This window comes from Pleurodeles waltl, chromosome 5, assembly GCF_031143425.1.
Source record: "Pleurodeles waltl isolate 20211129_DDA chromosome 5, aPleWal1.hap1.20221129, whole genome shotgun sequence".
In the NCBI taxonomy this organism is placed as follows: Eukaryota; Metazoa; Chordata; class Amphibia; order Caudata; family Salamandridae; genus Pleurodeles; species Pleurodeles waltl.
Window position 1 is genome coordinate 614,531,513 of NC_090444.1, and position 19,837 is coordinate 614,551,349.

Here is a 19,837-nt window from a genome sequence, read left to right on the forward strand (position 1 = left end):
AGAGCAGAAACAAGCGAAGCTCTCCTTTGAGGGGGGCCGGCGGAGAGGGGGAGCATCTACTGCTCATCCTGAGAAGCTGGTGATGGGAGAGGGGCCTTCGGATGGGTCGGTCAAGGCTATGTTTTTGGACTTGAAGACTAGCCTGGCTGGAATAGATGGGAAGCTGGATCATCTAACGGAGCAGCTTGATCGTATCCGAGCCCGGATGGATGATCATGATTCCCGCATTGACCAGTTGGAGACACGCACTTCTGGGCTGGAGGACACACAGCGAGACGAGCGTGACCATCTGCTGCGTATGGAGAGGGTGCTGGCGGTTATCTGGGTTAAAAACGAAGATTTGGAGGCTCAATCGCGTCGTAATACTCTCCGACTGGTTGGTCTTCCGGAGTCCACTGATATGGGCAGAATGGAAGATTTTGTGGAGGGAATGCTTTCTGACCTTTTCCCTGGCCAGCTTTCCCGCCTGCTGGTGGTGGAGAGAGCGCATCGGTCGCTTGGTCCCCGGCCCCCTCCTGGGACCCCTCCGCACCCCGTCATTATTCGGCATCTGAATTACCGTGATCGGGATGCGATTCTGCGACTGGCTAGGGAGCGCCGGCCGGTAATTTATAAGAATACTGAACTGAATTTTTTTTACGAATTATACCCCTGGCGTGCAGGCTGCGTGCAGGGCGTTTTTGCCGGTGAAGCGCTCTCTGGCCCAAATGGATGCTAGGTTCTCCCTCATTTACCCAGCGAAACTGAAAGTGCAGCATGGTGGGACCCTTCAATTTTTTACGGATCCGAAGCTAGCGGCGAAGTTTGCCAAGACTCTCCCTCGGAAATCGGTAGTGGCGGCCCCGGATGATCGTGCTGTGGAGAGTGAGTCCCTAAGTGATAATGATCGACTGCCATGGACATCACCTGCCTATCTGGACATTTGAGTGTGCCGCTTGCATCCGGTTGCGGAATCTTTTCTGTTTTCCGTCCTGATGATGCTCCTTATTGTTGGGCCCCATGCCTGCCCTTCCCTGTCCTGGTTAGGAGGACGGGTTGGGTGGCTAGCTTCCCGCCCGCTGGATGAGTCCTGTTTCTATGCTTGGTTGGGTATATGTGCTTCATGGGGGGAGGGCTTCTGACTTGACTCGGTTGGGGGATCTGCATGGGTGGTGGTTAGGGGATTTTTTGGGATTGTTGTTCTATGTTTATTTGATTTCTCTTCAATGCGTTTTGTGGTGGAGCGAGGCTGGCCGGGCTGGGAGAGTGGCAGTACCGCACTTTGTGTTTGGTGCGATGCGAGGATGAAATCGGTGGGTGCGACTTTGATCCGTTGTCTCACTTGGAATGTGCGAGGCCTGAATGACAGATGAAAGGTGCGACTTATGTCAGCATATGTTAAGAGGCAGAATGTAGATATATGCATGCTACAAGAGACGCACTTAGTGGCGGCTACTCTGCGTTATTTAAAGGCGGGGTGGATTGGGGAATGTCACGGCTCTGTTTATTCGCGCTATGCCAGGGGAGTAGCGAGACTAATACGTAAGGGGCTGCAGTGGCGTACTCGTAGGATTATTGTTGACCCTCACGGACGCTATGTTTTACTCAGCGGAACGCTACTGGACAGGCCGTGTCATCTCGTGTCAGTGTATGGACCTAATTCAGATGATCCGGAGTTTTTGTGTGAAGTCTGGTGACTGACTGAATCGCTGGGGGGAGGTGCGGTGCTTTGGGGGTGGGGGGTGATTTTAATGTGACTCTTGACCCCATTCTAGATAGGGAGAGTGCGTCTCGGGTACAGCATCCGTCGGCTGCTCGTGTTTTATCTGCAATTATGGAGGACGCGACGCTGGTGGACTTGTGGCGGATGAAGCACGGCATGGCGAGGGAGGACACTTGCGTCAACTATGTGCATAGTAGTTGGTCGGGTCTTGACCGCTGGCTGGGTTCGCGGGATGTGGCTCTGTGGACCCGATCCTCTGACCATTTGGCCCGCACGCTGTTGGGTCATTCACCGGTTCGATTGGAGCTGGAGGTACCTGGCGGGCCTGCGCGGGCTTTTATGTGGCGGTTGCCTCAGGGGGCGCTCCGGGACGAGATGTTCCGCGAGGAGATACGCCGCGATATTGTTTTATATTTTGAACAAAATGAGGGCATGGTGCGGTCGGCTGGCACGTTGTGGGAGGCTTTCAAGGTGGTCGTTCGCGGGCTCTGTATCTCGAAGCAACACAGTGTGTTGCGTGCGCTGCGACGTGAGCTGGCTGAGCTAGAGGCTCGGATTGCGGAGCTGGAGTCTCGTCTGGTGCAGGATTGGTCTGGTGATACGCTGGCAGCTCTTCGTGCTGAGGTATCTTCGTACGAAGAGGCGTCTCTGAGGGAGATACACTTCCTAGGGAAGTTTGCGCAGGCACGACAATACGGAGAGGGCGACAGAGCTGGGCGCAAATTGGCGAATTTGCTCCGCAGGCCATGGGCCAGCAGTTATGTGACTGAAATGAACAATTCAAGAGGGGAGCGGGTCGTGGGAACGACTGAAGTCCTAAAGGTATTTACTACATTTTTTCAGGACCTGTACTCAGCTCCTACTGTATTGCCTGAGGAAGTGGTCCAGGGCTACTTTTCGGAGATTAGTCTCCTCTGGTTTGATAGAGCGCACAGGGAATATTTTGATGCTCCTTTTACTGAGGCAGAGGTTAAAGCTGCGAACTGTAGTTTGCCTGGCGATAAGGCCCCTGGTTTGGATGGGCTGAACCCAGCGTTCTATAAAGAATATACTGATATCTTGGCGCCCCATTTGTTGGAGGTGTATGCAGATGCCTTGAGCGCTGGGGTCCTTCCGGCTTCTCTGCGTGAGGCGCTTATCGTTACGATTCTTAAGCCTGGGAAGGATGCATACAGCTGCGATTCGTATCGCCCGCTCTCTATGATTAACATAGATAACAAAATATTGGCAAAATCGGTAGCGGCACGGTTGCAGCTGCTGATGACTAAGTTGGCGTTGCCGGATCAGTCGGGATTTATTCCGGGACGGTCCACGGCGCACAATTTACGCACCTTCTTTGCCGTTGCAGGCTCAGTCGATGATGAGGCTGTGACGGTGTTTTTAGACGCTACAAAGGGGTTTGATTCACTGGTATGGCAGTATCTGTTTGCTCTCCTTGAGAGAGTGGGAATGAATGTGTGCTTTGTGATTTGGATACGTTTGTTATATTCGCAACCGGTGGCTCGTCTCCGGCTGAATGGATGTGTGTCGGAGCCCTTCGTGGTGGAGCGTGGAACCAGACAGGGGTGTCCCTGCTGCTTTTTGCGATAGCGATGGAGCCTGTGGCGGCCTTTCTGCAACAGCACCATGGTGCTAGAGGGTTGCCGTTTCGTCAGAGATCAATTCTAATATCTATGTATGCGGATGACGTTGCGCTGTATGTGTGGGAGCCTGTGCAAAACTTGGACTTGCTGTTAGATGAGATTGTCCTGTTCGGGAGAATCTCTGGAATAAACGATAAACTGGTCTAAGTCTGTGGTGTTGCCTCTTTCGTCCGGAAAGGTGGCTTGTCGGTTTTGCTATCCTCTTGTTTGGGCGGATGGCCCGGTTAGGTATTTGGGACTTTTGTTAAGTTGCAATGTTGAGACGCTCTGGCTGGCCAATTATGGTTGTCCATGTCTTGGCTGGAGGATAGAACTGTGCCGTGGCGTTCTTTGCCTTTGTATTTAACTGGACGGATTGCAGTGGCAAAGATGCTGGTATTGCCCAAATTTGTATACTTGTTTATCAATCTTCCTCTGGTGCTTATGGCTGTTTTTCTGCAGCGGCTCCGTTCTGCGATGGTTTGCCTGGTCTGGGCTGGGGGCCAGCCTCGCATCGTATGGGAAAAATTGGTGCTACCGTTTGAGTTGGGTGGCCTTGCAGCCCATGATCTGGAGCTCTATTATCATTGTGCGCAGGCTCACTTTGTGTATTATTGGATTCGGCTGATTCGTTATTTGCCGCACCTTGCCCCGGAGAGTGATGCGGTGTGGCAGGACGGGCTTGAGCGAGTGTTTGGGAATCTATGGAGGGCTCGCTCCCAGGGTGTGGATACGGTGGCCTGTAACGTTAGGGCCTGTACAGTCTTGCTGAAGCGATCTGTTGTGTGTGTGCCTTTTGCGCCGTCTGTGTCCGTGACCGCTGTGGCGGATGAGGCGATGTTCCATGATTCGCAGCTGCAGAATTTTTTCCGTACTTCTGACTTGGTATCTTTGGAGGACTGGTTTGCTGATGGGAGGCTGAGGTCCCCGGGGGAACTACTGGGGGATGGACCTGCTAACGCGCTGCATCACTTGTTTGTGCTGCGGATACGCGCTATGCTGCTCGCGCAGTATCCTAGTCTTCCTGAGATTCCGCCGACTTAAGGTGCTGTGGAGTGTACAGTCGCCGAAGAAGCTTATTACTAAATTGTATGGCTGTATACAGGAGCAGGGGAGGGCTGGGGCTAGCTGCTAGGGCGAAGTGGGCGGCTGATGTGCGGGAGGACATTTCAGAGGATGTCTGGAGGGCGTGCTGTGCGCATATGAAGGAACTATCGCCCAACTATAGGTTGCGCCTTATTCATTTTAAGTTTCTGCACCGCTTGAATTATACCCCTCGAAGCCTGTGCGTTGTGGGGCTGCGAGCGGAGGACGCCTGCGTAAGATGCCGGGCTCCGGCCGCTGATTTTCTCCATTTAGCGTGGCACTGTGCGGAAGTACATGACTTCTGGAGGGAGGTTTTTTGTGTGCTTGCCGAGATGACGGGACTGGAGCTAACTCAGTCTCCTGTTGTGGTGTTGTTGGGTAAGGTGAGAGGGGTGCCGTTGACGGTGCAGCGAGTAGTCGGTATGCTGTTACTGTTGGCGAAGCGCGGGTGGCAATTTGATGGGGCCGGGGTCGACCTTGAATTTCAGACTGGCTGCGGGATGCTGCATTTTGGCAGGAGCAATTGACAATTTATTGGGACCTGGCGCCGGAGGGCTCTAGACCACAAGATATTTGGGTGCCCCTCCGATCCTATCTTGCGTCTGTGTCTAAATGAGGAGCTTTTCTGCTGACTGGATATCCTGATACATTGGTTAGGTCCTCGCTTCTGTGTGTTGCTGCTGAGTGAGATGCTTGCTGATGGTGCTGACTGGTTCCTCCCGGCCTCCTCGTTTGTTTTTTCTTTTTTCTTTAGGTTGATTGTTTTTTTGGGTTTGCCCCTTGGGCTTGGCGGTCTGCTGAGGCTGGTTCGGATGTAGGCTGTATATACATAGACGTTTGATATCGCTGCTGGACTTTGCCTGTTGAACCTCATGGATGCTTAGAGACATTTGGCACTGTTTGTGCCTGACGAGACTTTGTGGTTAAATTAAGTTGTAAATGCATTTGTTCCTATACTGTGTGGGCTGAAGGGACAACCTTGTTTGTCTGTTGTTACAATAAATGAATAAATAAATATATATATAAAAAATCCCTTGTCCAAAGAGGCAGAAGAAGGCATCCTACCTACCATCCAAGCGTTACTTGAGCAGGGAGTAATATATGAGAGGTCGACACCGTGCAATAGTCCAATTTCTCTGATACGCAAGGCCAAGGGGGGAACTTGGAGCATTATTTAGGATTTGTGCTCCCTAAACGATGTAGTAATACCAACATTTCCAGTGGTACCTGACCCATCAGTCATACTGACAAACATTCCAAAAGATGGCACTTATTTTTCAGTGATCGATTCGAAAAATGCGTTTTTCAGCATTCCATTGCACTCTGAGAGTCAATATTTGACAGGATTTACATTTAAAGACATGCAATATTGCTACAGAAGGCTCCCGCAAAGCTTCTGTGAGTCCCAGACCATTTTAAAAAGGACAGTGAAAAAGGATTTAGCAAACATAAAATGCAAGAGTACTCTTTTACAATCCATGGATGATATCATGGTTTGTAGCGCTACTGAAGACATGCGTAGGGACAATACCATTGGTCTCCTCTGCATGCTTGCAGAAAAAGGTTACTAAGAGGTCCACTATTCGGGACAGATAATATCCAAAGATGGGAAGAGGGTGACAGCAGACAGAGTAGAGAGCATCAGGAAGCCTATGCCCACAACCACAAAACAAATGCAGCAGTTTCTAGGACTCTGCAATAATGTGAGGCAGTGGGTATTCGATTATGCCGCTCTGACCGCACCACTTCTAACTGCCTTAAAGGAGTCCCACACAAATGCAAACAAAATCGACTGGACTGATGAAAGGGAGACAGCCTTCCTGGAGCTAGAGAGCAATCACAAATGCTCCAATGTTAGGTACACCTGATTATAATAAAACATTCTACCTCTTTTATCACTGTAATAGAATGAGGATGACAGCGGTACTTACTCAAAAGACATCCATGGGACACAAGCCAATTGCCTACTACAGTGGGCTGCTAGATCCAGTCATGAAAGGGCATTATCCATGTGAGCAAACAATGGCTACAGCAGTTTTTGCAGTCCAGAAAAGCATCACAATATTGATGGGATCACCTTTAACAGTGTATGTAGAGCATGCGGTATTTGCCATCTTGCAAAAAAGCAAGAGCACCCTTACAACTCAATGGGTATCTGGATGTGAAGTAATACTTTCAATACCATCATTGCAAGTGGTTCGATGTGTCACAGTTAATCCAGCAATGTTCTTTGCACACCCAATTTCTGACAATGAACATGTACATTACTGTGCCAATTACACACCAGAAGAAGGAAGCAAGGTGAGAGAAGACCCCCATCCCTGGGAGCATGTTGCTCTTTGTTGATGGGTCCTCTTTCACAGATCAGGAAACAGGGATTATGAACCCTGGAGCAGCCGTTGTAAGAGCCGAACAGCAGAGATCATCTGGCACCTTACAGATAGAATAATGTAAATACCACTCCCTTCCCACTTTTCAGCACAGGCTGCAGAATTAGTGGCCATCATTGAAGCGTTGCAGCAAGCCGAAGGACTAGAGGTTACCATTTATTCAGATTCAGCATATGTCACCACCACTGTGCATTCTAGAATTCACAGGTGGGAAAGGAGGAGATTTCCCAAACCTGATGGATCCCTTGTAATTCAAAAAGATTTATTAGCACAATTGATAAAGGCTTTAATTCTCCCATCTAAGGTAGCAGTTATAAAATGTGCAGCACACACTAATCAGCAAGACCTTGTTTCCAGGGGTAATGCCTTGGCAGGCTGGGCTGCAAAAGAAGCAGCTAAAACATCTCCAAATTATAGTGAACAAGATGAACACACATTAGGGATGATGACAAGCAGATTACAAAATGCTACTGAATTACCACCCCCATATACAGAGACACCACAATTACATTTATGTGAATTGCAAGAAGAAGCACTACCTAATGAAAGGGAGCAGTGGGAACAGCGAGGGTGTATACAGTCACCAAAAGATTTCATCTATAGGCAAGAAAGCACAGGTAAACCAGTAATGCCACAAGCCCTGTTATATACATCCTCAGAGCAACTACACCTCCCTGCACACACTACCAAGGAATATCTTCTTGCTACGTTACAGACAGATTGGTTCATTCCACAATTATCTGAAATGACTATTATGTATATTGCAGAATGTGCAGTATGCCAACAATACAGCCCTAGACCCAAGCTAAAAGTGATTACCTCAACAATATCTCATCCAACCGGCCCATTTAAAAATCTACATTTAGACTTTGTCAACATGATTAAGAGATGTAACAATTACAGATACCTTATTGTGGTGGTCTGCCCTTTCTAGAGGTGGATCAAGGCAGGATCATGTGTACATAATTATGCTAAAACAGCAGCCAAATTTTCTGATCAAAGAGGTGATACCTCGGTGGGGAAATCGCAGAAGCGATCGGCTCCGATAACGGCACCCACTTCGTTAATGCAATGTTTCAGCACATCTGCACCTCTCTAGGAATAAAACATAAATTGTCATCTGTTTATCACCCCCAACATAATGGTATAGTGGAACGTCTTAATGGCCTTTAAAAACACAAAATCAGTAAACTATGTGCTACACTGCAGAAGAACTGGCTATATTGCCTTCCACTAGCTTTATATGTCCTCAGAAATCAACCAGTAAGTGATCATCACTTGACCCCTCACCAGATAGTGACAGGGCTTCCTATGCCGACTCCCTTAACAACAGCTCGACAGAAGCTCAAAAGACACTTGAGATTTTAGGATAGGAAATGAGTTGTTATGTATCTCAGTTATTGAAGTCTGCCAAGTTCTTCTCTAAACAGGTGTTACGACAGGAGAAGTGCACCACCGCAGCCCAGCAGACCAGTCCAATTTCCGTGGGCCAACAAGTGTACATCTACTATTTTGTATGATGGTGGAAGGACAGCAAGTTCGAGGGCCCCCTACTTAGCTACCAAGAGCACACCCACAGCAGTGAAAGTGGAGGGCAGGAAGCCATGGATACATCTGTCAGACGTTTGATTGGCCCCTGCTTGATGTCCTGCGTCGCCATCTTCACAGGAACTTTTAGAGGAGGGCAAAGAGGAAAACGAAGGACAACGTCCCCTTTAAAAATGCCAGCGGAGTTCCTATTCGACACTGCTAGCGGACAGTTATGTATTTCAATGTTGTTCTTCTGTTTATGTCGTTATGTTAGCAATTGCATTGCAATGGTATTCTAGCCCATGTATGGCAATATGTCAGTATACTAAGCGTTTGCAGAGATAAGTATATAAATATGAAAATGTATCTCATAATATTCATGTTAGCTTATTAGATGTCTGCCATCACATCATCTCTAAGATTGAGCAGGGCTGTAGGACCCAAGGTTGAGGTGAAAATTAATTGACCTCAGGGCGACAGCAAGATTTATAGCTCTGAAGATGAGCGCCAGGAAATCTGTGGGTGTGATGCCATGGAATAATTTTGCTACCAGTCTTGACAAATTGCACGGACCCAAAAGAAAAAAAAAATTATAAACGCAAATGTTAACCAACATTACCTCCGAGATCCTACCCAAGTAGTGTTTTGCGAAAGGTTGCGATCTGCAAATGTGGCATGCTTTTTTTTAGCTGCCAGGGCATAATTGCGGCCCCAATCCAACCCCTGCCTTTACACATACTGGTATCAATATCTGTGCAATGTTCGTGTGTGATATGCACACGCCTTAATAAGCACAAAAGTCTTCAGTCTAAAATAGAGAATAAGCCATATAAAAAATACCAGGTAGGCTGTATATTTAAAAAAAATAAAACTATTTAATGTTCCAAACGGTGTCACTTGCCTGTTTTTTTCGGCAACTTCTTCGAGCTTTACAGCGAGTGTTCGGCACTCATCTTTTAACTTTGCAATTAAGGCGTTTTGAGACGTCAGCAGCGAATCTATTTCATTTACTGAAAATACATAAATAAAAAAGAAGCACGTTTTAACAACTTCGAAAACAACAATAATCCCCCAAATATTTTTTCTTTTTATACATATCATTTCCTCCCTCGCCTTCCTTAACTCTCCCAGGTATTGCATAAAATCGCTGCACCTAACTTCCACAACAATATGATAGTTACGATTATCGATTTCAGATTCGGAGTACCCCTTCGAACACTTCTGGTTTGGAACGTATATGCATATATAAATAATTCTTCATAAACTGTTTCTAGTGTGTCAATCGGGTCTCTCCCCGGAAACCAAGCTGTAAAGCGGCGACATCTGCCCGGAAGGTGAGCAAGTGACGCCCTCAGGGGCTGGGTCCGACGCCACGGTGGAATCTTCCAGGGACGGCAGGCCTGGGCTCGTGTACAGATGCCTCTCTCCCTTCGGCGCCAGAGTCTTCTGCGCGGCAGTGTTGCAATGTTGCCAAGTCACAGGCTTGTCTCTTCGCAAGTGATACAAAATGCGAAAATGACTCCTGGTAGTCGCATATGCCATTTACATAACACCCCTAATTAGCTGTTTTTCCATTTATTTTCAAGTAAAAATGGTGCGCTTTCAGGGACGCGAGGTGCAGAAAGAAATACAGAGGCTGCAAACAAAGGGTGGGGGCGCCGATGCTGCTGAACGGTTAGACGTAACTGTACATTTTTATCTTATTTACAAACGGGTACAATATTATCAGAGAGAAAATTATCCTTCCTTGGGACAAGTCGTCTCACTCAGTGAGCTAGCATTTTTACCAGCAGTATATACCTTTTTAACATAGCACTTGCCGTCGCCGATCTGGAGCTTCGTAACCCTGTAAGCAGCAGATGAATTACCAAACTTCATTTTGTCGACCTCTAAATGTTTTTTTTTTTCTTCCAAATCCAATGTTATTGTTTTCAATAAGACAAACAATATGTATTAGCATATCATACCACATTGGCACAGCCATTTATCTTTTTGTCTGTGCTTGCAACAGTATTTATATACATTTCCATACATTTCTACATTGCCAGCATTTAGCAAGGGATGACAAAACCATAACTAGAAACGTTCTGATTGGATTTGGTGTCTCTTGTCCCTTGGGGATCTGTTTACCCAGGTCAGACATTGCAGGGTTCTAACCATTTCGTATGGCGGGAGTAGTCTTGGCTGACCTTTAAGGTGAAAGGCCGCTGACATCTCTGGTTTGCGGGCGTTGGGGATGTAACACAAGCCCCTGCGGTGCAGGGATGCTCCCACCTTTCACGGAAACCTCCTACAGCCTAAGGAGTATGCAAGCGTGTGACTTCTTGGAGTCCCTCAACACATTCTTCAGGCGGGCCCCGTCATTCTGCATTACGACACTGGTGAACATGCAAGATAGCAGGAGGATGTGCAGGATATCTGTGTTTGTTTTCTCTCTCATATCTACAATGGTGTGTAGGGGTCGAGTGTCAATGTTCCCTCTTGAATTTGCGACACAGTTAAATACGTAGCATATTTTGTAATTTTATGTCAAGACCGGAGGCTCCTGTTATGCTTTACTTTTCTTGCTTTAATTCCAACAGAAGCAGTCAAATGATAAAACTACAAATCCCAGATGGAAAAGAAATAAGCCAATAGGAAGTGAAACGTAGTCCTTCAGATACAACCAATCAGCAATGTATGCACCATATAATGACCTCACTTGACTGCTAACAGCCCTCTTTTCTTACCGCTCGCAGTCAAGTTAAGTACTTCTCCTCGTTGTTATTCATTTCAGTGGCATTGCTCTTTGTTATTGTTTTCCATTTGACGTTTCTTTATATTTACAGGCTTTACGCGTTTTTTTTTTGCCCTTCAATTTTCACGTTGCCGCACTACCCCGAGCGAGCTCACCCTCGTGCTTCATTCCGTTTGACAGTTGGACTTTGTTCCTCAGATAGCGGCCGCCATTTTATGCCACTTCTGAGGAACTACTACTCGCTACTTACTACGCACCGTTGAACGTGCATTGCTTCAGGTTTTATTCGTTTTGCTTGTTGAGCCTCCTGCTTTCCTCCCTGCAGTAAGAGCTTGTTTGTCACCCCTTCTCCAACTCCCGTTTCTTCCTTTATACACACCCATAGGCGGGGCTTATTCCGCTAAGTGCACTCCCTTGGGTTTTAAACCTTTATTTACTGAATTGTTGCTTATTTTAACCAAGTTTAACTTGGAAATGGAGATTAATAGCTTTCCTTTAATTCAGGAGGCTCCGGAGGAGGAAAATAACATTAAAGAGGAATTCAATAATTTTATGCAATCCTCTGTACAACAGGCAGTTTCTGCCTCAATTAATGACATTTTTTTTTTTTTTAGAAACTTCTGTTTCTAACATGATGTCTAAAACAATTTTGGCCCCTCTGCGGGGGAAGGCAGAAAGCGCCCTTCAGTTAATTTACAACCTAAAAAACATTATAACTTGGCGCTATCGGTTGGTGAGGTTTCCTCACACAAGGCAGATGACGTGGCTCCTCACAGGCCTCCTTCAAAGGAGAGAAATATGCACAAATAACAGAAGATTTCAGCCAAATGCACAACAAAATCTAAACATATTTCTTCCCCCATTTTGATTTCCTCTATTCCGGATTCAGATGTTGATTTGGCTAATGTGGACTCAGATAATGATTTATCTGACAATGATAATGGAGGATTATTATCACCTCCTGCAAAGAAACCAAAAATTGCCCATCAGGATGCTCCCAAACCTAATGTCATAATGGACTCGGACGGGGTCCCTGTGTTTGATCCCTCTCATATTCACCATCCAAATTCTACAGAGTGGGTCCCTGCGGATCATGTTGGTGAATATGTATCTTCCAGATTATATTTTCCCTTGGACAAACAAACCAGATCAACGTTAAGATCCGAATGCCCCGTCCTTCTCTTCCTCAAAATATTTTGGTTACTCCTTCTATTGACCCAGTACTTATTAAATTTTTTACTAAATATGGCAAGGACCCTCGCAAAGGTGTAGACAAAGCTTGGTTCTCTTGCCAGGACAAACCTTTGGATGTGGTTGGACCACTTACTTGAATTTTTGACCTGGCAGAAGCTGCTAGGTTGGAGGACTTGGCCACAGACCCTGAAGAGCTTTCACTTTGGGTCCAACGTGCTTTCTGTCTACTGGGCAATGCTAATTCTGCCCTCACACATGGATGCAGAAAGGAGCTCCTGCTCAAATTGGACCCCAAATTGGTTAACCTTGCAACTGTGGATCCCAGTATCAAGGCGGAAGGTCTTCTTTTCGGCGACTCTTTTGTCAAAGAGTTGAGTAAATATGTCTCTACTTTCACATCACTTGACAAAGCACAACAATCTCCGAAGAAAATGTTTTCTCAATGGGTTTTTGCTAGGGCTAGCAGAGGAAGGAACCGCTTTGCTGACCGGGGTTACAACAACCAAGGTTCCAGAGGATCTTACTATAGCTCCTACCAGGAATATAAACTTCACTTCTACCCACAAAGAAGCAGGGGTTTCCATGGCAGAGGCTTCAGAGGTTCCACAAAGGTGAGCGTTCATTCAGGACTTTTTCCTATAGGGGGTTGTCTGCGTTTTTTCCTTCCAAAATGGTTACCAATCACAGCAGACCCTTGGGTTTTAAACACGGTTCAAAGTTATGCTATCGAACTCTACTCAGAACCTTTTCAGTCCACCCCTCTACTTTCTCCAAAGTTCTCAACAGAAATGTTCAACCTATTTTCTTTAAAATTACAGTCCCTTCTCCAAAAACAAGCTATTGGTCGTTGTCATCCCAATTCGGCAGATTTTATCAGCTCCATCTTTTTAGTTTAAAAGAAAAACAAAAAAATGCGGCCTGTAATCAACCTCAGGTTGTTCAACCAATTTGTAGTTTACGGCCACTTCAAAATGGAAACAATTCTTCACCTCAGGGACACCCTTCTTCAAAACGACTGGATGGTTTGTTTGGAATTGCAGGATGCTTATCTCACCGTCCCTATTCATCCAAATTACAGAAAATATCTTCAGTTTCAGTGGTTAGATCAGTTCTTCCATTTTGCATACCTTCCATTCGGTCTTTCTTCAGCTCCTTGGTGGTTTCCCAAGTTAATGAAACCAGTGGTAGCTCTATTCAGAGCTCAGGGCATTATACTCAATTTATCTGGATGATATACTCATAATGAACCAGAGTATTCTATCTCTCCAATCCCACATCTCCCTTACCCGCTCCCTTTTATAGGATCTAGGATTCGTTCTCTACAAAGAAAACTCTTTCCTGTCTCCAACCCAACACATAGAATTCCTGGGTTTTGTAATAAATTTGGTTTCTGCCACTCTTCATCTTGCTTCAGCAAAGGTAACATCTATAAAATCAGAAATCCTTCAGGTTCTTTGCAATTCTTTTATTTCGCTCAGATCTTAAGCTCAAATGGTAAGTCTTCTCTCCTGTTCTATCCAAGCCATCTTCCCAGGTCCTCCGCATTATCGGGCTCTACAGAGATTAAAAATCCAACATTTAAGAAAAGGCCTCGCGTACTCAGACTTCATTGTGTTAGATCAAGAGTCTTGTGTAGAACATCATTGGTGGATCCTCCATTTAGATGCCTGGAACAGCAGAACAATATTTGCATCAGCCCCAGATCTTGTATTAGAATCAGATGCAAGGCTCTCGGGTTGGGGGGCCCGCTGGGGTCCAATATCGACTGGAGGTACATGGTCACTTGAGGAGTCCAGATTGCATATAAATTGTTTAGAGATGCTTGCAGCCTCCTTTGCAATCAGAAGCCTTGCAAAGAACAGAGTTTGCTGTGCTATCCTTCTCAGGATGGACAACATTTCAGTGGTAAGATATATAAACCATCTAGGGGGTACAAAATCCAAACCTTTAGTGGAACTAGCGAAAGCCTTCTGGGAATAGTGCCTTTCAAACCAAGTTTCGGCTTGTGCAGAATATCTCCCGGGCGATCTCAATTCTGTAGCGGATTGGCACTCACAACACTTTCGGGATTCAAGTGAATGGAAACTGCATCCCCCAATTTTCCATTCTATTCAGGACAAATGGGCTCTACTGATAATAGATTTTTGCGCCTCTCGCCTCAACTTCCAACTTCCTCAATTTTACAGTTGGCACCCTGATCCACTGGCCTTATCCTCAGATGCCTCCTCACAGGATTGGTCTTTCTCCCTAATTTATGCTTTCCCCTCTTTCTTTTGATCAGCAGATTACTGGCGCAGGTCAAGTGTCAAAAAGCAATACTAGTGCTCATAGCTCAATTTTCGCAGTCCCAGGTATGGTTCCCAACCCTCCTAGAGTTATTCATAGATTTTCCCTTTCTCCTTCCTTCTTTTCCCCATCTCCTTTTGGACCCCCCTGAGTCGTCCTCATAATCTGGTTTTAGACAATCTTCTTACCCTTTCAGCGTGGAAGATTTCCAAAGTAACCAATCTCTCCTTTGCATTTCGGCAGAAGCTTCAAAATGTATCACTCAGTCCTGGTCTCCAGGAACTAAAAAAACCTACAAGTCAGCTTGGTCTTTATGGCACAGCTGGTGTTTGGGAAAATATATCAATCCCCTTTCAGCAGATGTAGTCTTTGTTATCAATTTTCTCGCATCAGAAGCTAGCAAAGGAAATTATTTTCGTACTATAAATCTTTAAAGGTCAGCAGTTTCTTCGAATCATTCGTATATCAACGAAAAACCAGTGGGATAACATCCTCTCGTTTGCCAACTTCTGAAGAGAGTAAAATTCTCTAATCCCCATCTTCCCAAATACAGTAAATTATGGGATGTCAATGTTGTTTTGAATCTGTTTTTGGAATGGCCTGATAATGCTCTTCTTTCCCTAAAAATGCTTTCTGCAAAATTAACAATGTTGTTATGTCTCATTTTGCTCAAAAGATTGTTTGATGTTAGAGTTTTAGACATTTCCTTTTGCCAAGTTACTCCATCAGGTGTGTTATTCGCTGTATTTCGACGTACTAAAACAAATCTCACATCAGTGTTTTATCCCTATTTTCCTGATCATCCTAATTTGTGTGTTGGGCAATGTTTAAAAGTTTATGAACAAAAAACTGCGGATCTAAGAACGTCCTCGGTTTCTCAACTTCTCATATCTTTTAGGAAACGTTACAAACCAGTGTCTTCTCCTACTCTGGCTTGATGGGTCAAATGGATCATGTCCCTTGCTGGTACTGATACTATAGCTTTTGGGGCATATTCCACCAGGGGAGCCCTGGCTCCAAGGCTTTCTGGGCTGGTTCCTGTTTAGAGGACATTCTTAGATCAGCTGATTGGTCTAATGACTATGTGTTTAGAGTTTTTTTTAAATTTTATTGTAAACCTGTTGACAATCCATCTTTAACTGTTATTAATGTGCTTTAAAAAAGCATGATAGAAGCCTCCGGTCTTGACATAAAATGTAGATTTTCCTAGTAATTTAGGAAGGAAAGTCTTAATTTTATTAAAGACAGAGGCGAGTATTATCCCTCCACAATTTTTCTAACGTTATTGTTCTTTCCCACCCTCACAGCGACTCAGACTCCAGCACAACCAACATCATTACACGGATGACCCTGTTCTGTCCCTTCTCCCATCTTACCATTTCCAGGATTGATGAACTTTTGTCATGAACTGCTTTCTCTTATTATGGCTCTTTTGATTTTGTCATCTGTTTTACCTTTATTTCGTTCTTAGCAGCTCGAGAAAGAAAAGAGGGCTGTTTGCAGTCAATTGAGGTCATTATATGGTGCATACATTGCTGATTAGTTGTATCTGGAGGACTATGTTTCTCTTCCCATTGGCTTATTTCTTTTGCCATCTGGGATTTGTAGTTTTATCATTTGACTGCTGCTGTTGAAATCAAAGCAAGAAAAGTAAAGCATAACACTCTCCTCCGTGTCTTTAATAAAATTAAGACTTTCCTTCATAAACTACTAGGAAAATCTACATTAATCATCTGGTGGACCTTGTCCTGTAGTAAAGCCCTTCAGGACCTCAACCCATAACGCTTTCAAGTGCCTGCGTTGGTCAGTTTTTTTTCTCTATGTAGCAAAGCTTCTATCCTTTGGCCCATAACCAGCCTGAGTTCGCCACTGCTGGATAGCAGGAGCCGCAGGCAACCCGCATGAGATCGCTACGTCCATTTTCGCATGTAACAGAGTTAGGGCGACAAATGAAATGCCCATTTTTTTCAATCTTGGGCAAGAAAACAGTCCTACCAAACAACACAGGCGCTTGAATTCTTGGCCTATCCAAGGTTCTTTACAACTCTTACGATCTCCCCTGCTTCAGATAGGCTGATTTGACACTGTGATCAGATTTAAAATTATGCCAACAGCCATCTAAATTTGCAGAAAGAGCCGTGAAAATCTGCAGAAAGTATTTGAAAATTATGCAGAAAAGGATGTAAAATGAGAAAACAATGTATGATGGTATTAATTCACACTAATGTGTTTTATACTCATGCCAAACATCAGAACAGACATTAAGTTGCATTCATACTTATTTTCAACATCCTTGAATGGTTTGATAACAAGATAACTAACATATATAGGAACTTTCTCCGCCTGGCTGCACATTTCCCTTCAGCTACAGTTTTTAAATCCATGGCCCAACTCTTGATTGGCAAATAGATCTCAACAGTGTTTCTGGGTCCTGGTGCAAGGCCAGCTGCACCCTCACATACCTTTCATCAGGCCTTTTGCCTTTTTCATCCTACCTTTTTGCATGTTTCTACACCTGAAAACTTCCACATCAGGAGCATAACGCAGAATCCTGCAGCACAGGTGGTGGGCTCAACCGCTCAGGGGCCCCCCAACCCTTCAGGGGGCCTCCATCCAGCCAAAGGCCAATGATCTAAGAGGCCCTCAACATTCTGCAGGAGGTCCTCAACATTATGTGTTAACACCACTGGCTCTGCTTTCAGATGGACAGGAGACACTGGTGACCTACTGACTTGGGCTCAGCAGGATACAAATATAGTCATGCATTAAGGTTGACTGAGCCACAATTAAACTTATGAACTGTACTCTTCTTCTTTCTCCGGTTTCCACAAGTGTGCACTCTGCCTGGAAATTTAGGTAGATACAGAACATTTGCTGGAAATTTCTGAATTTAAAGCATTGGTGGAAAATTAGCAAAATATCTGAAATCTGCAGGAGGCTAAAAACGTTGCTTTCCACAGAAAAATATGTGCTGGAGACACAGTCACCTGAAATTAAATATCTTGCTGGCCTGTAGAACAGAGTATTTTATTAAATTTTTCATTGCGTCAATAGAAGAGCCAGCACATAGGTGTTGTGGGATATGCTCTTGAATGACTGACTTAGGAGAATTTTAACCTGCAGAGTTGCAACTTTGCAATTTTCACTGTCACCAGAACCCTGATGGTGCTATGCAACCACATCATCTGTGCCGCCTCATGCCAGATCTACTTTAACTGCAAGAAAGTGAGCCCTAACCAGACAGGTATCCTATTGCCCAGTCTTATGTTTGATAGCCAACCACTTTTGCATTAACAGGATAGTCTTTCATTCTTATTTTATGTCTTTGCCCTTTCCATAAGTGCAGCTATCCTCTTCTTTAAGGGACAAGCTTTCTCATATCAAAGTTCACAGGAAATTATGTGGTGATGCTTTATTTGTTGTCATAGTCCACCACTGGTCAGTTTGCCCAGCTGAACGGTGAACACTGGTTCTTAATGGATACTGTGTTTTTTTCTGTGGCCAGGCTGACATATCTGAACTTATTTCATGCTGTCATGGCACCAAGCAGGGTGCCCAGTGGAGACTACAAACAATGGAACAGAACACATGTGCAGACCACATACAGTCCTCAATGGGCATGACTGCAGGCTTTAGCGAGGAGCTACTGCAAAGACCTGAGCTCAAGCCATAACCTGTGGCCAGTGCTTACTGGGCTGAGCCACAGTCACATACTACCAAAGGGGGATGAGGGGTTAGTATAGTAGGATAGCTTGACCAACCATTGTTTTTCAGGTCATTCCGATGGAATGACTTCTTAACCCTTCTGGGGGAATTTTATAAGCTGTTGATGCAGAGCACGATCCAGCACAAGATGGTCCTTTTCTGAATGGTTTTGTCCTTCTTGGGTCCTGCAAACCCAACGAAAAACTGAACGTCCATGCTGTGTTGTCTGGTATGATTGATGTAGAAGTCAGTGCTCACTTGGGATCTAGGCAATTGACTTTGTCCTCTTCTTCAGAAGGGTGAGGCAGAATATAGAACACCAACAAAGTGATGTTTGACGGACGTGGAACAACATCACTAGTTTTGGAAGAAAGGATGCCCGAATTTGCAGACCCAGTTTCTCTTCGAAGATGGTATATGGTAGGTTGACACAGAGTTTGGAGCTCACTCATCAGCTGTGCTGATGGTATGGCAGCAAGGAACACCATTTTAAGGGTGAGAAACTGAAAAGCCCAACTGAGCAGCAGCTCAAAGGGAGTGCACATCAATTATGTGATGACCAAGTTAAGCTCCCACTGCTGCATAACAAAGGGAGAAAGGGGAAACCAAAGGCTGAATGCTGAAATGCAAATGTGAAAAAATGCATCCTCACAGGTGATTTAAATAAAGAGGGCTGGTCTGGCAACCATAAGAAGGCTGAAGGAGCAGAAATGTACCCTTTAACTGTGCTCAAAGCAAAGCCTTGCCAGGTGTGGGGCAGTAAAAACAACAATACATCGGATGACTTGGCCTTAAAGGGGGGTTTAACTGTTGAGCACCGTACTGAACCACAAACGTATCCACAAGTGAATCCAAACAACTGATGTATACAGTTTTTGTAGAGAGATGCCTCGGTGAAAAGTTGACATCAATCATCTCCTAAGGAAGGTCCAAGGTGTTCAGCTGTTGGTGCTCAATCTCTAAGCATGAAGGTGGAGACTGTGGACGGCCGGGTGCATGGTCCTGCACTGTTGCTGCAAAAGCGGATGCTCCCAAAGGGGCAGCCTGGTCAGAGGATGGATGCTCATGCCCAAGAGCTCTGGATACCATACTCTCCATGCCCAATTTGTTGCCACTAGAGTGACTTGGGCCTGGTCGATCTTATCTTCTTCAGAGCTCAGGGGAGAAGGATCGGCAGGAAGGCATACAGTAGCCCGAGTCCCACAGCAGGCAGACTGCAACTCCAACAGTGACACCTTGCAAACTCCAGTGCGCAAAACTATATACACTGCACATTCTCAGTAGTGGCATAGGGATAAAGCCAAGGTTCTCCCCATGCACTAAAAAGATCTTGCACCACCTTAGGTGTAACTGCCACTCAAATCCAATAGGCATCAACGGCTGAGTTTGTCCACCCTGGAGTTCAAAGATCCTGCCAGGTGGTTCACCACAAGGAAGATTCTGTGATGGTCCAGCCATTTCCAGAGGCTCATTGCCTCAGAGGGTTCATGACTCCACACCTTCTCTGCTGCAATACCAAATGGCAGTGGTATTGCCTGTGAGCACTGTCTCGTCCAATACAATCCATGGTATCTATGCCACACAG

General features: G+C 45.4%; 1 protein-coding gene across 2 annotated transcripts in view; it reads right to left on the reverse strand.

Moving 5' to 3' along the window:
* The window catches only part of SDCCAG8 (SHH signaling and ciliogenesis regulator SDCCAG8), a 1,349,628-nt gene that overhangs the window by 603,125 nt on the left and 726,666 nt on the right, over positions 1–19,837 (reverse strand). For both annotated transcript variants that reach the window (XM_069234464.1, XM_069234463.1), the window contains exon 15: positions 9,232–9,340. In XM_069234464.1, coding sequence (XP_069090565.1) covers positions 9,232–9,340 — 109 coding nt within the window. The remainder of the gene's footprint in view (positions 1–9,231; positions 9,341–19,837) is intronic.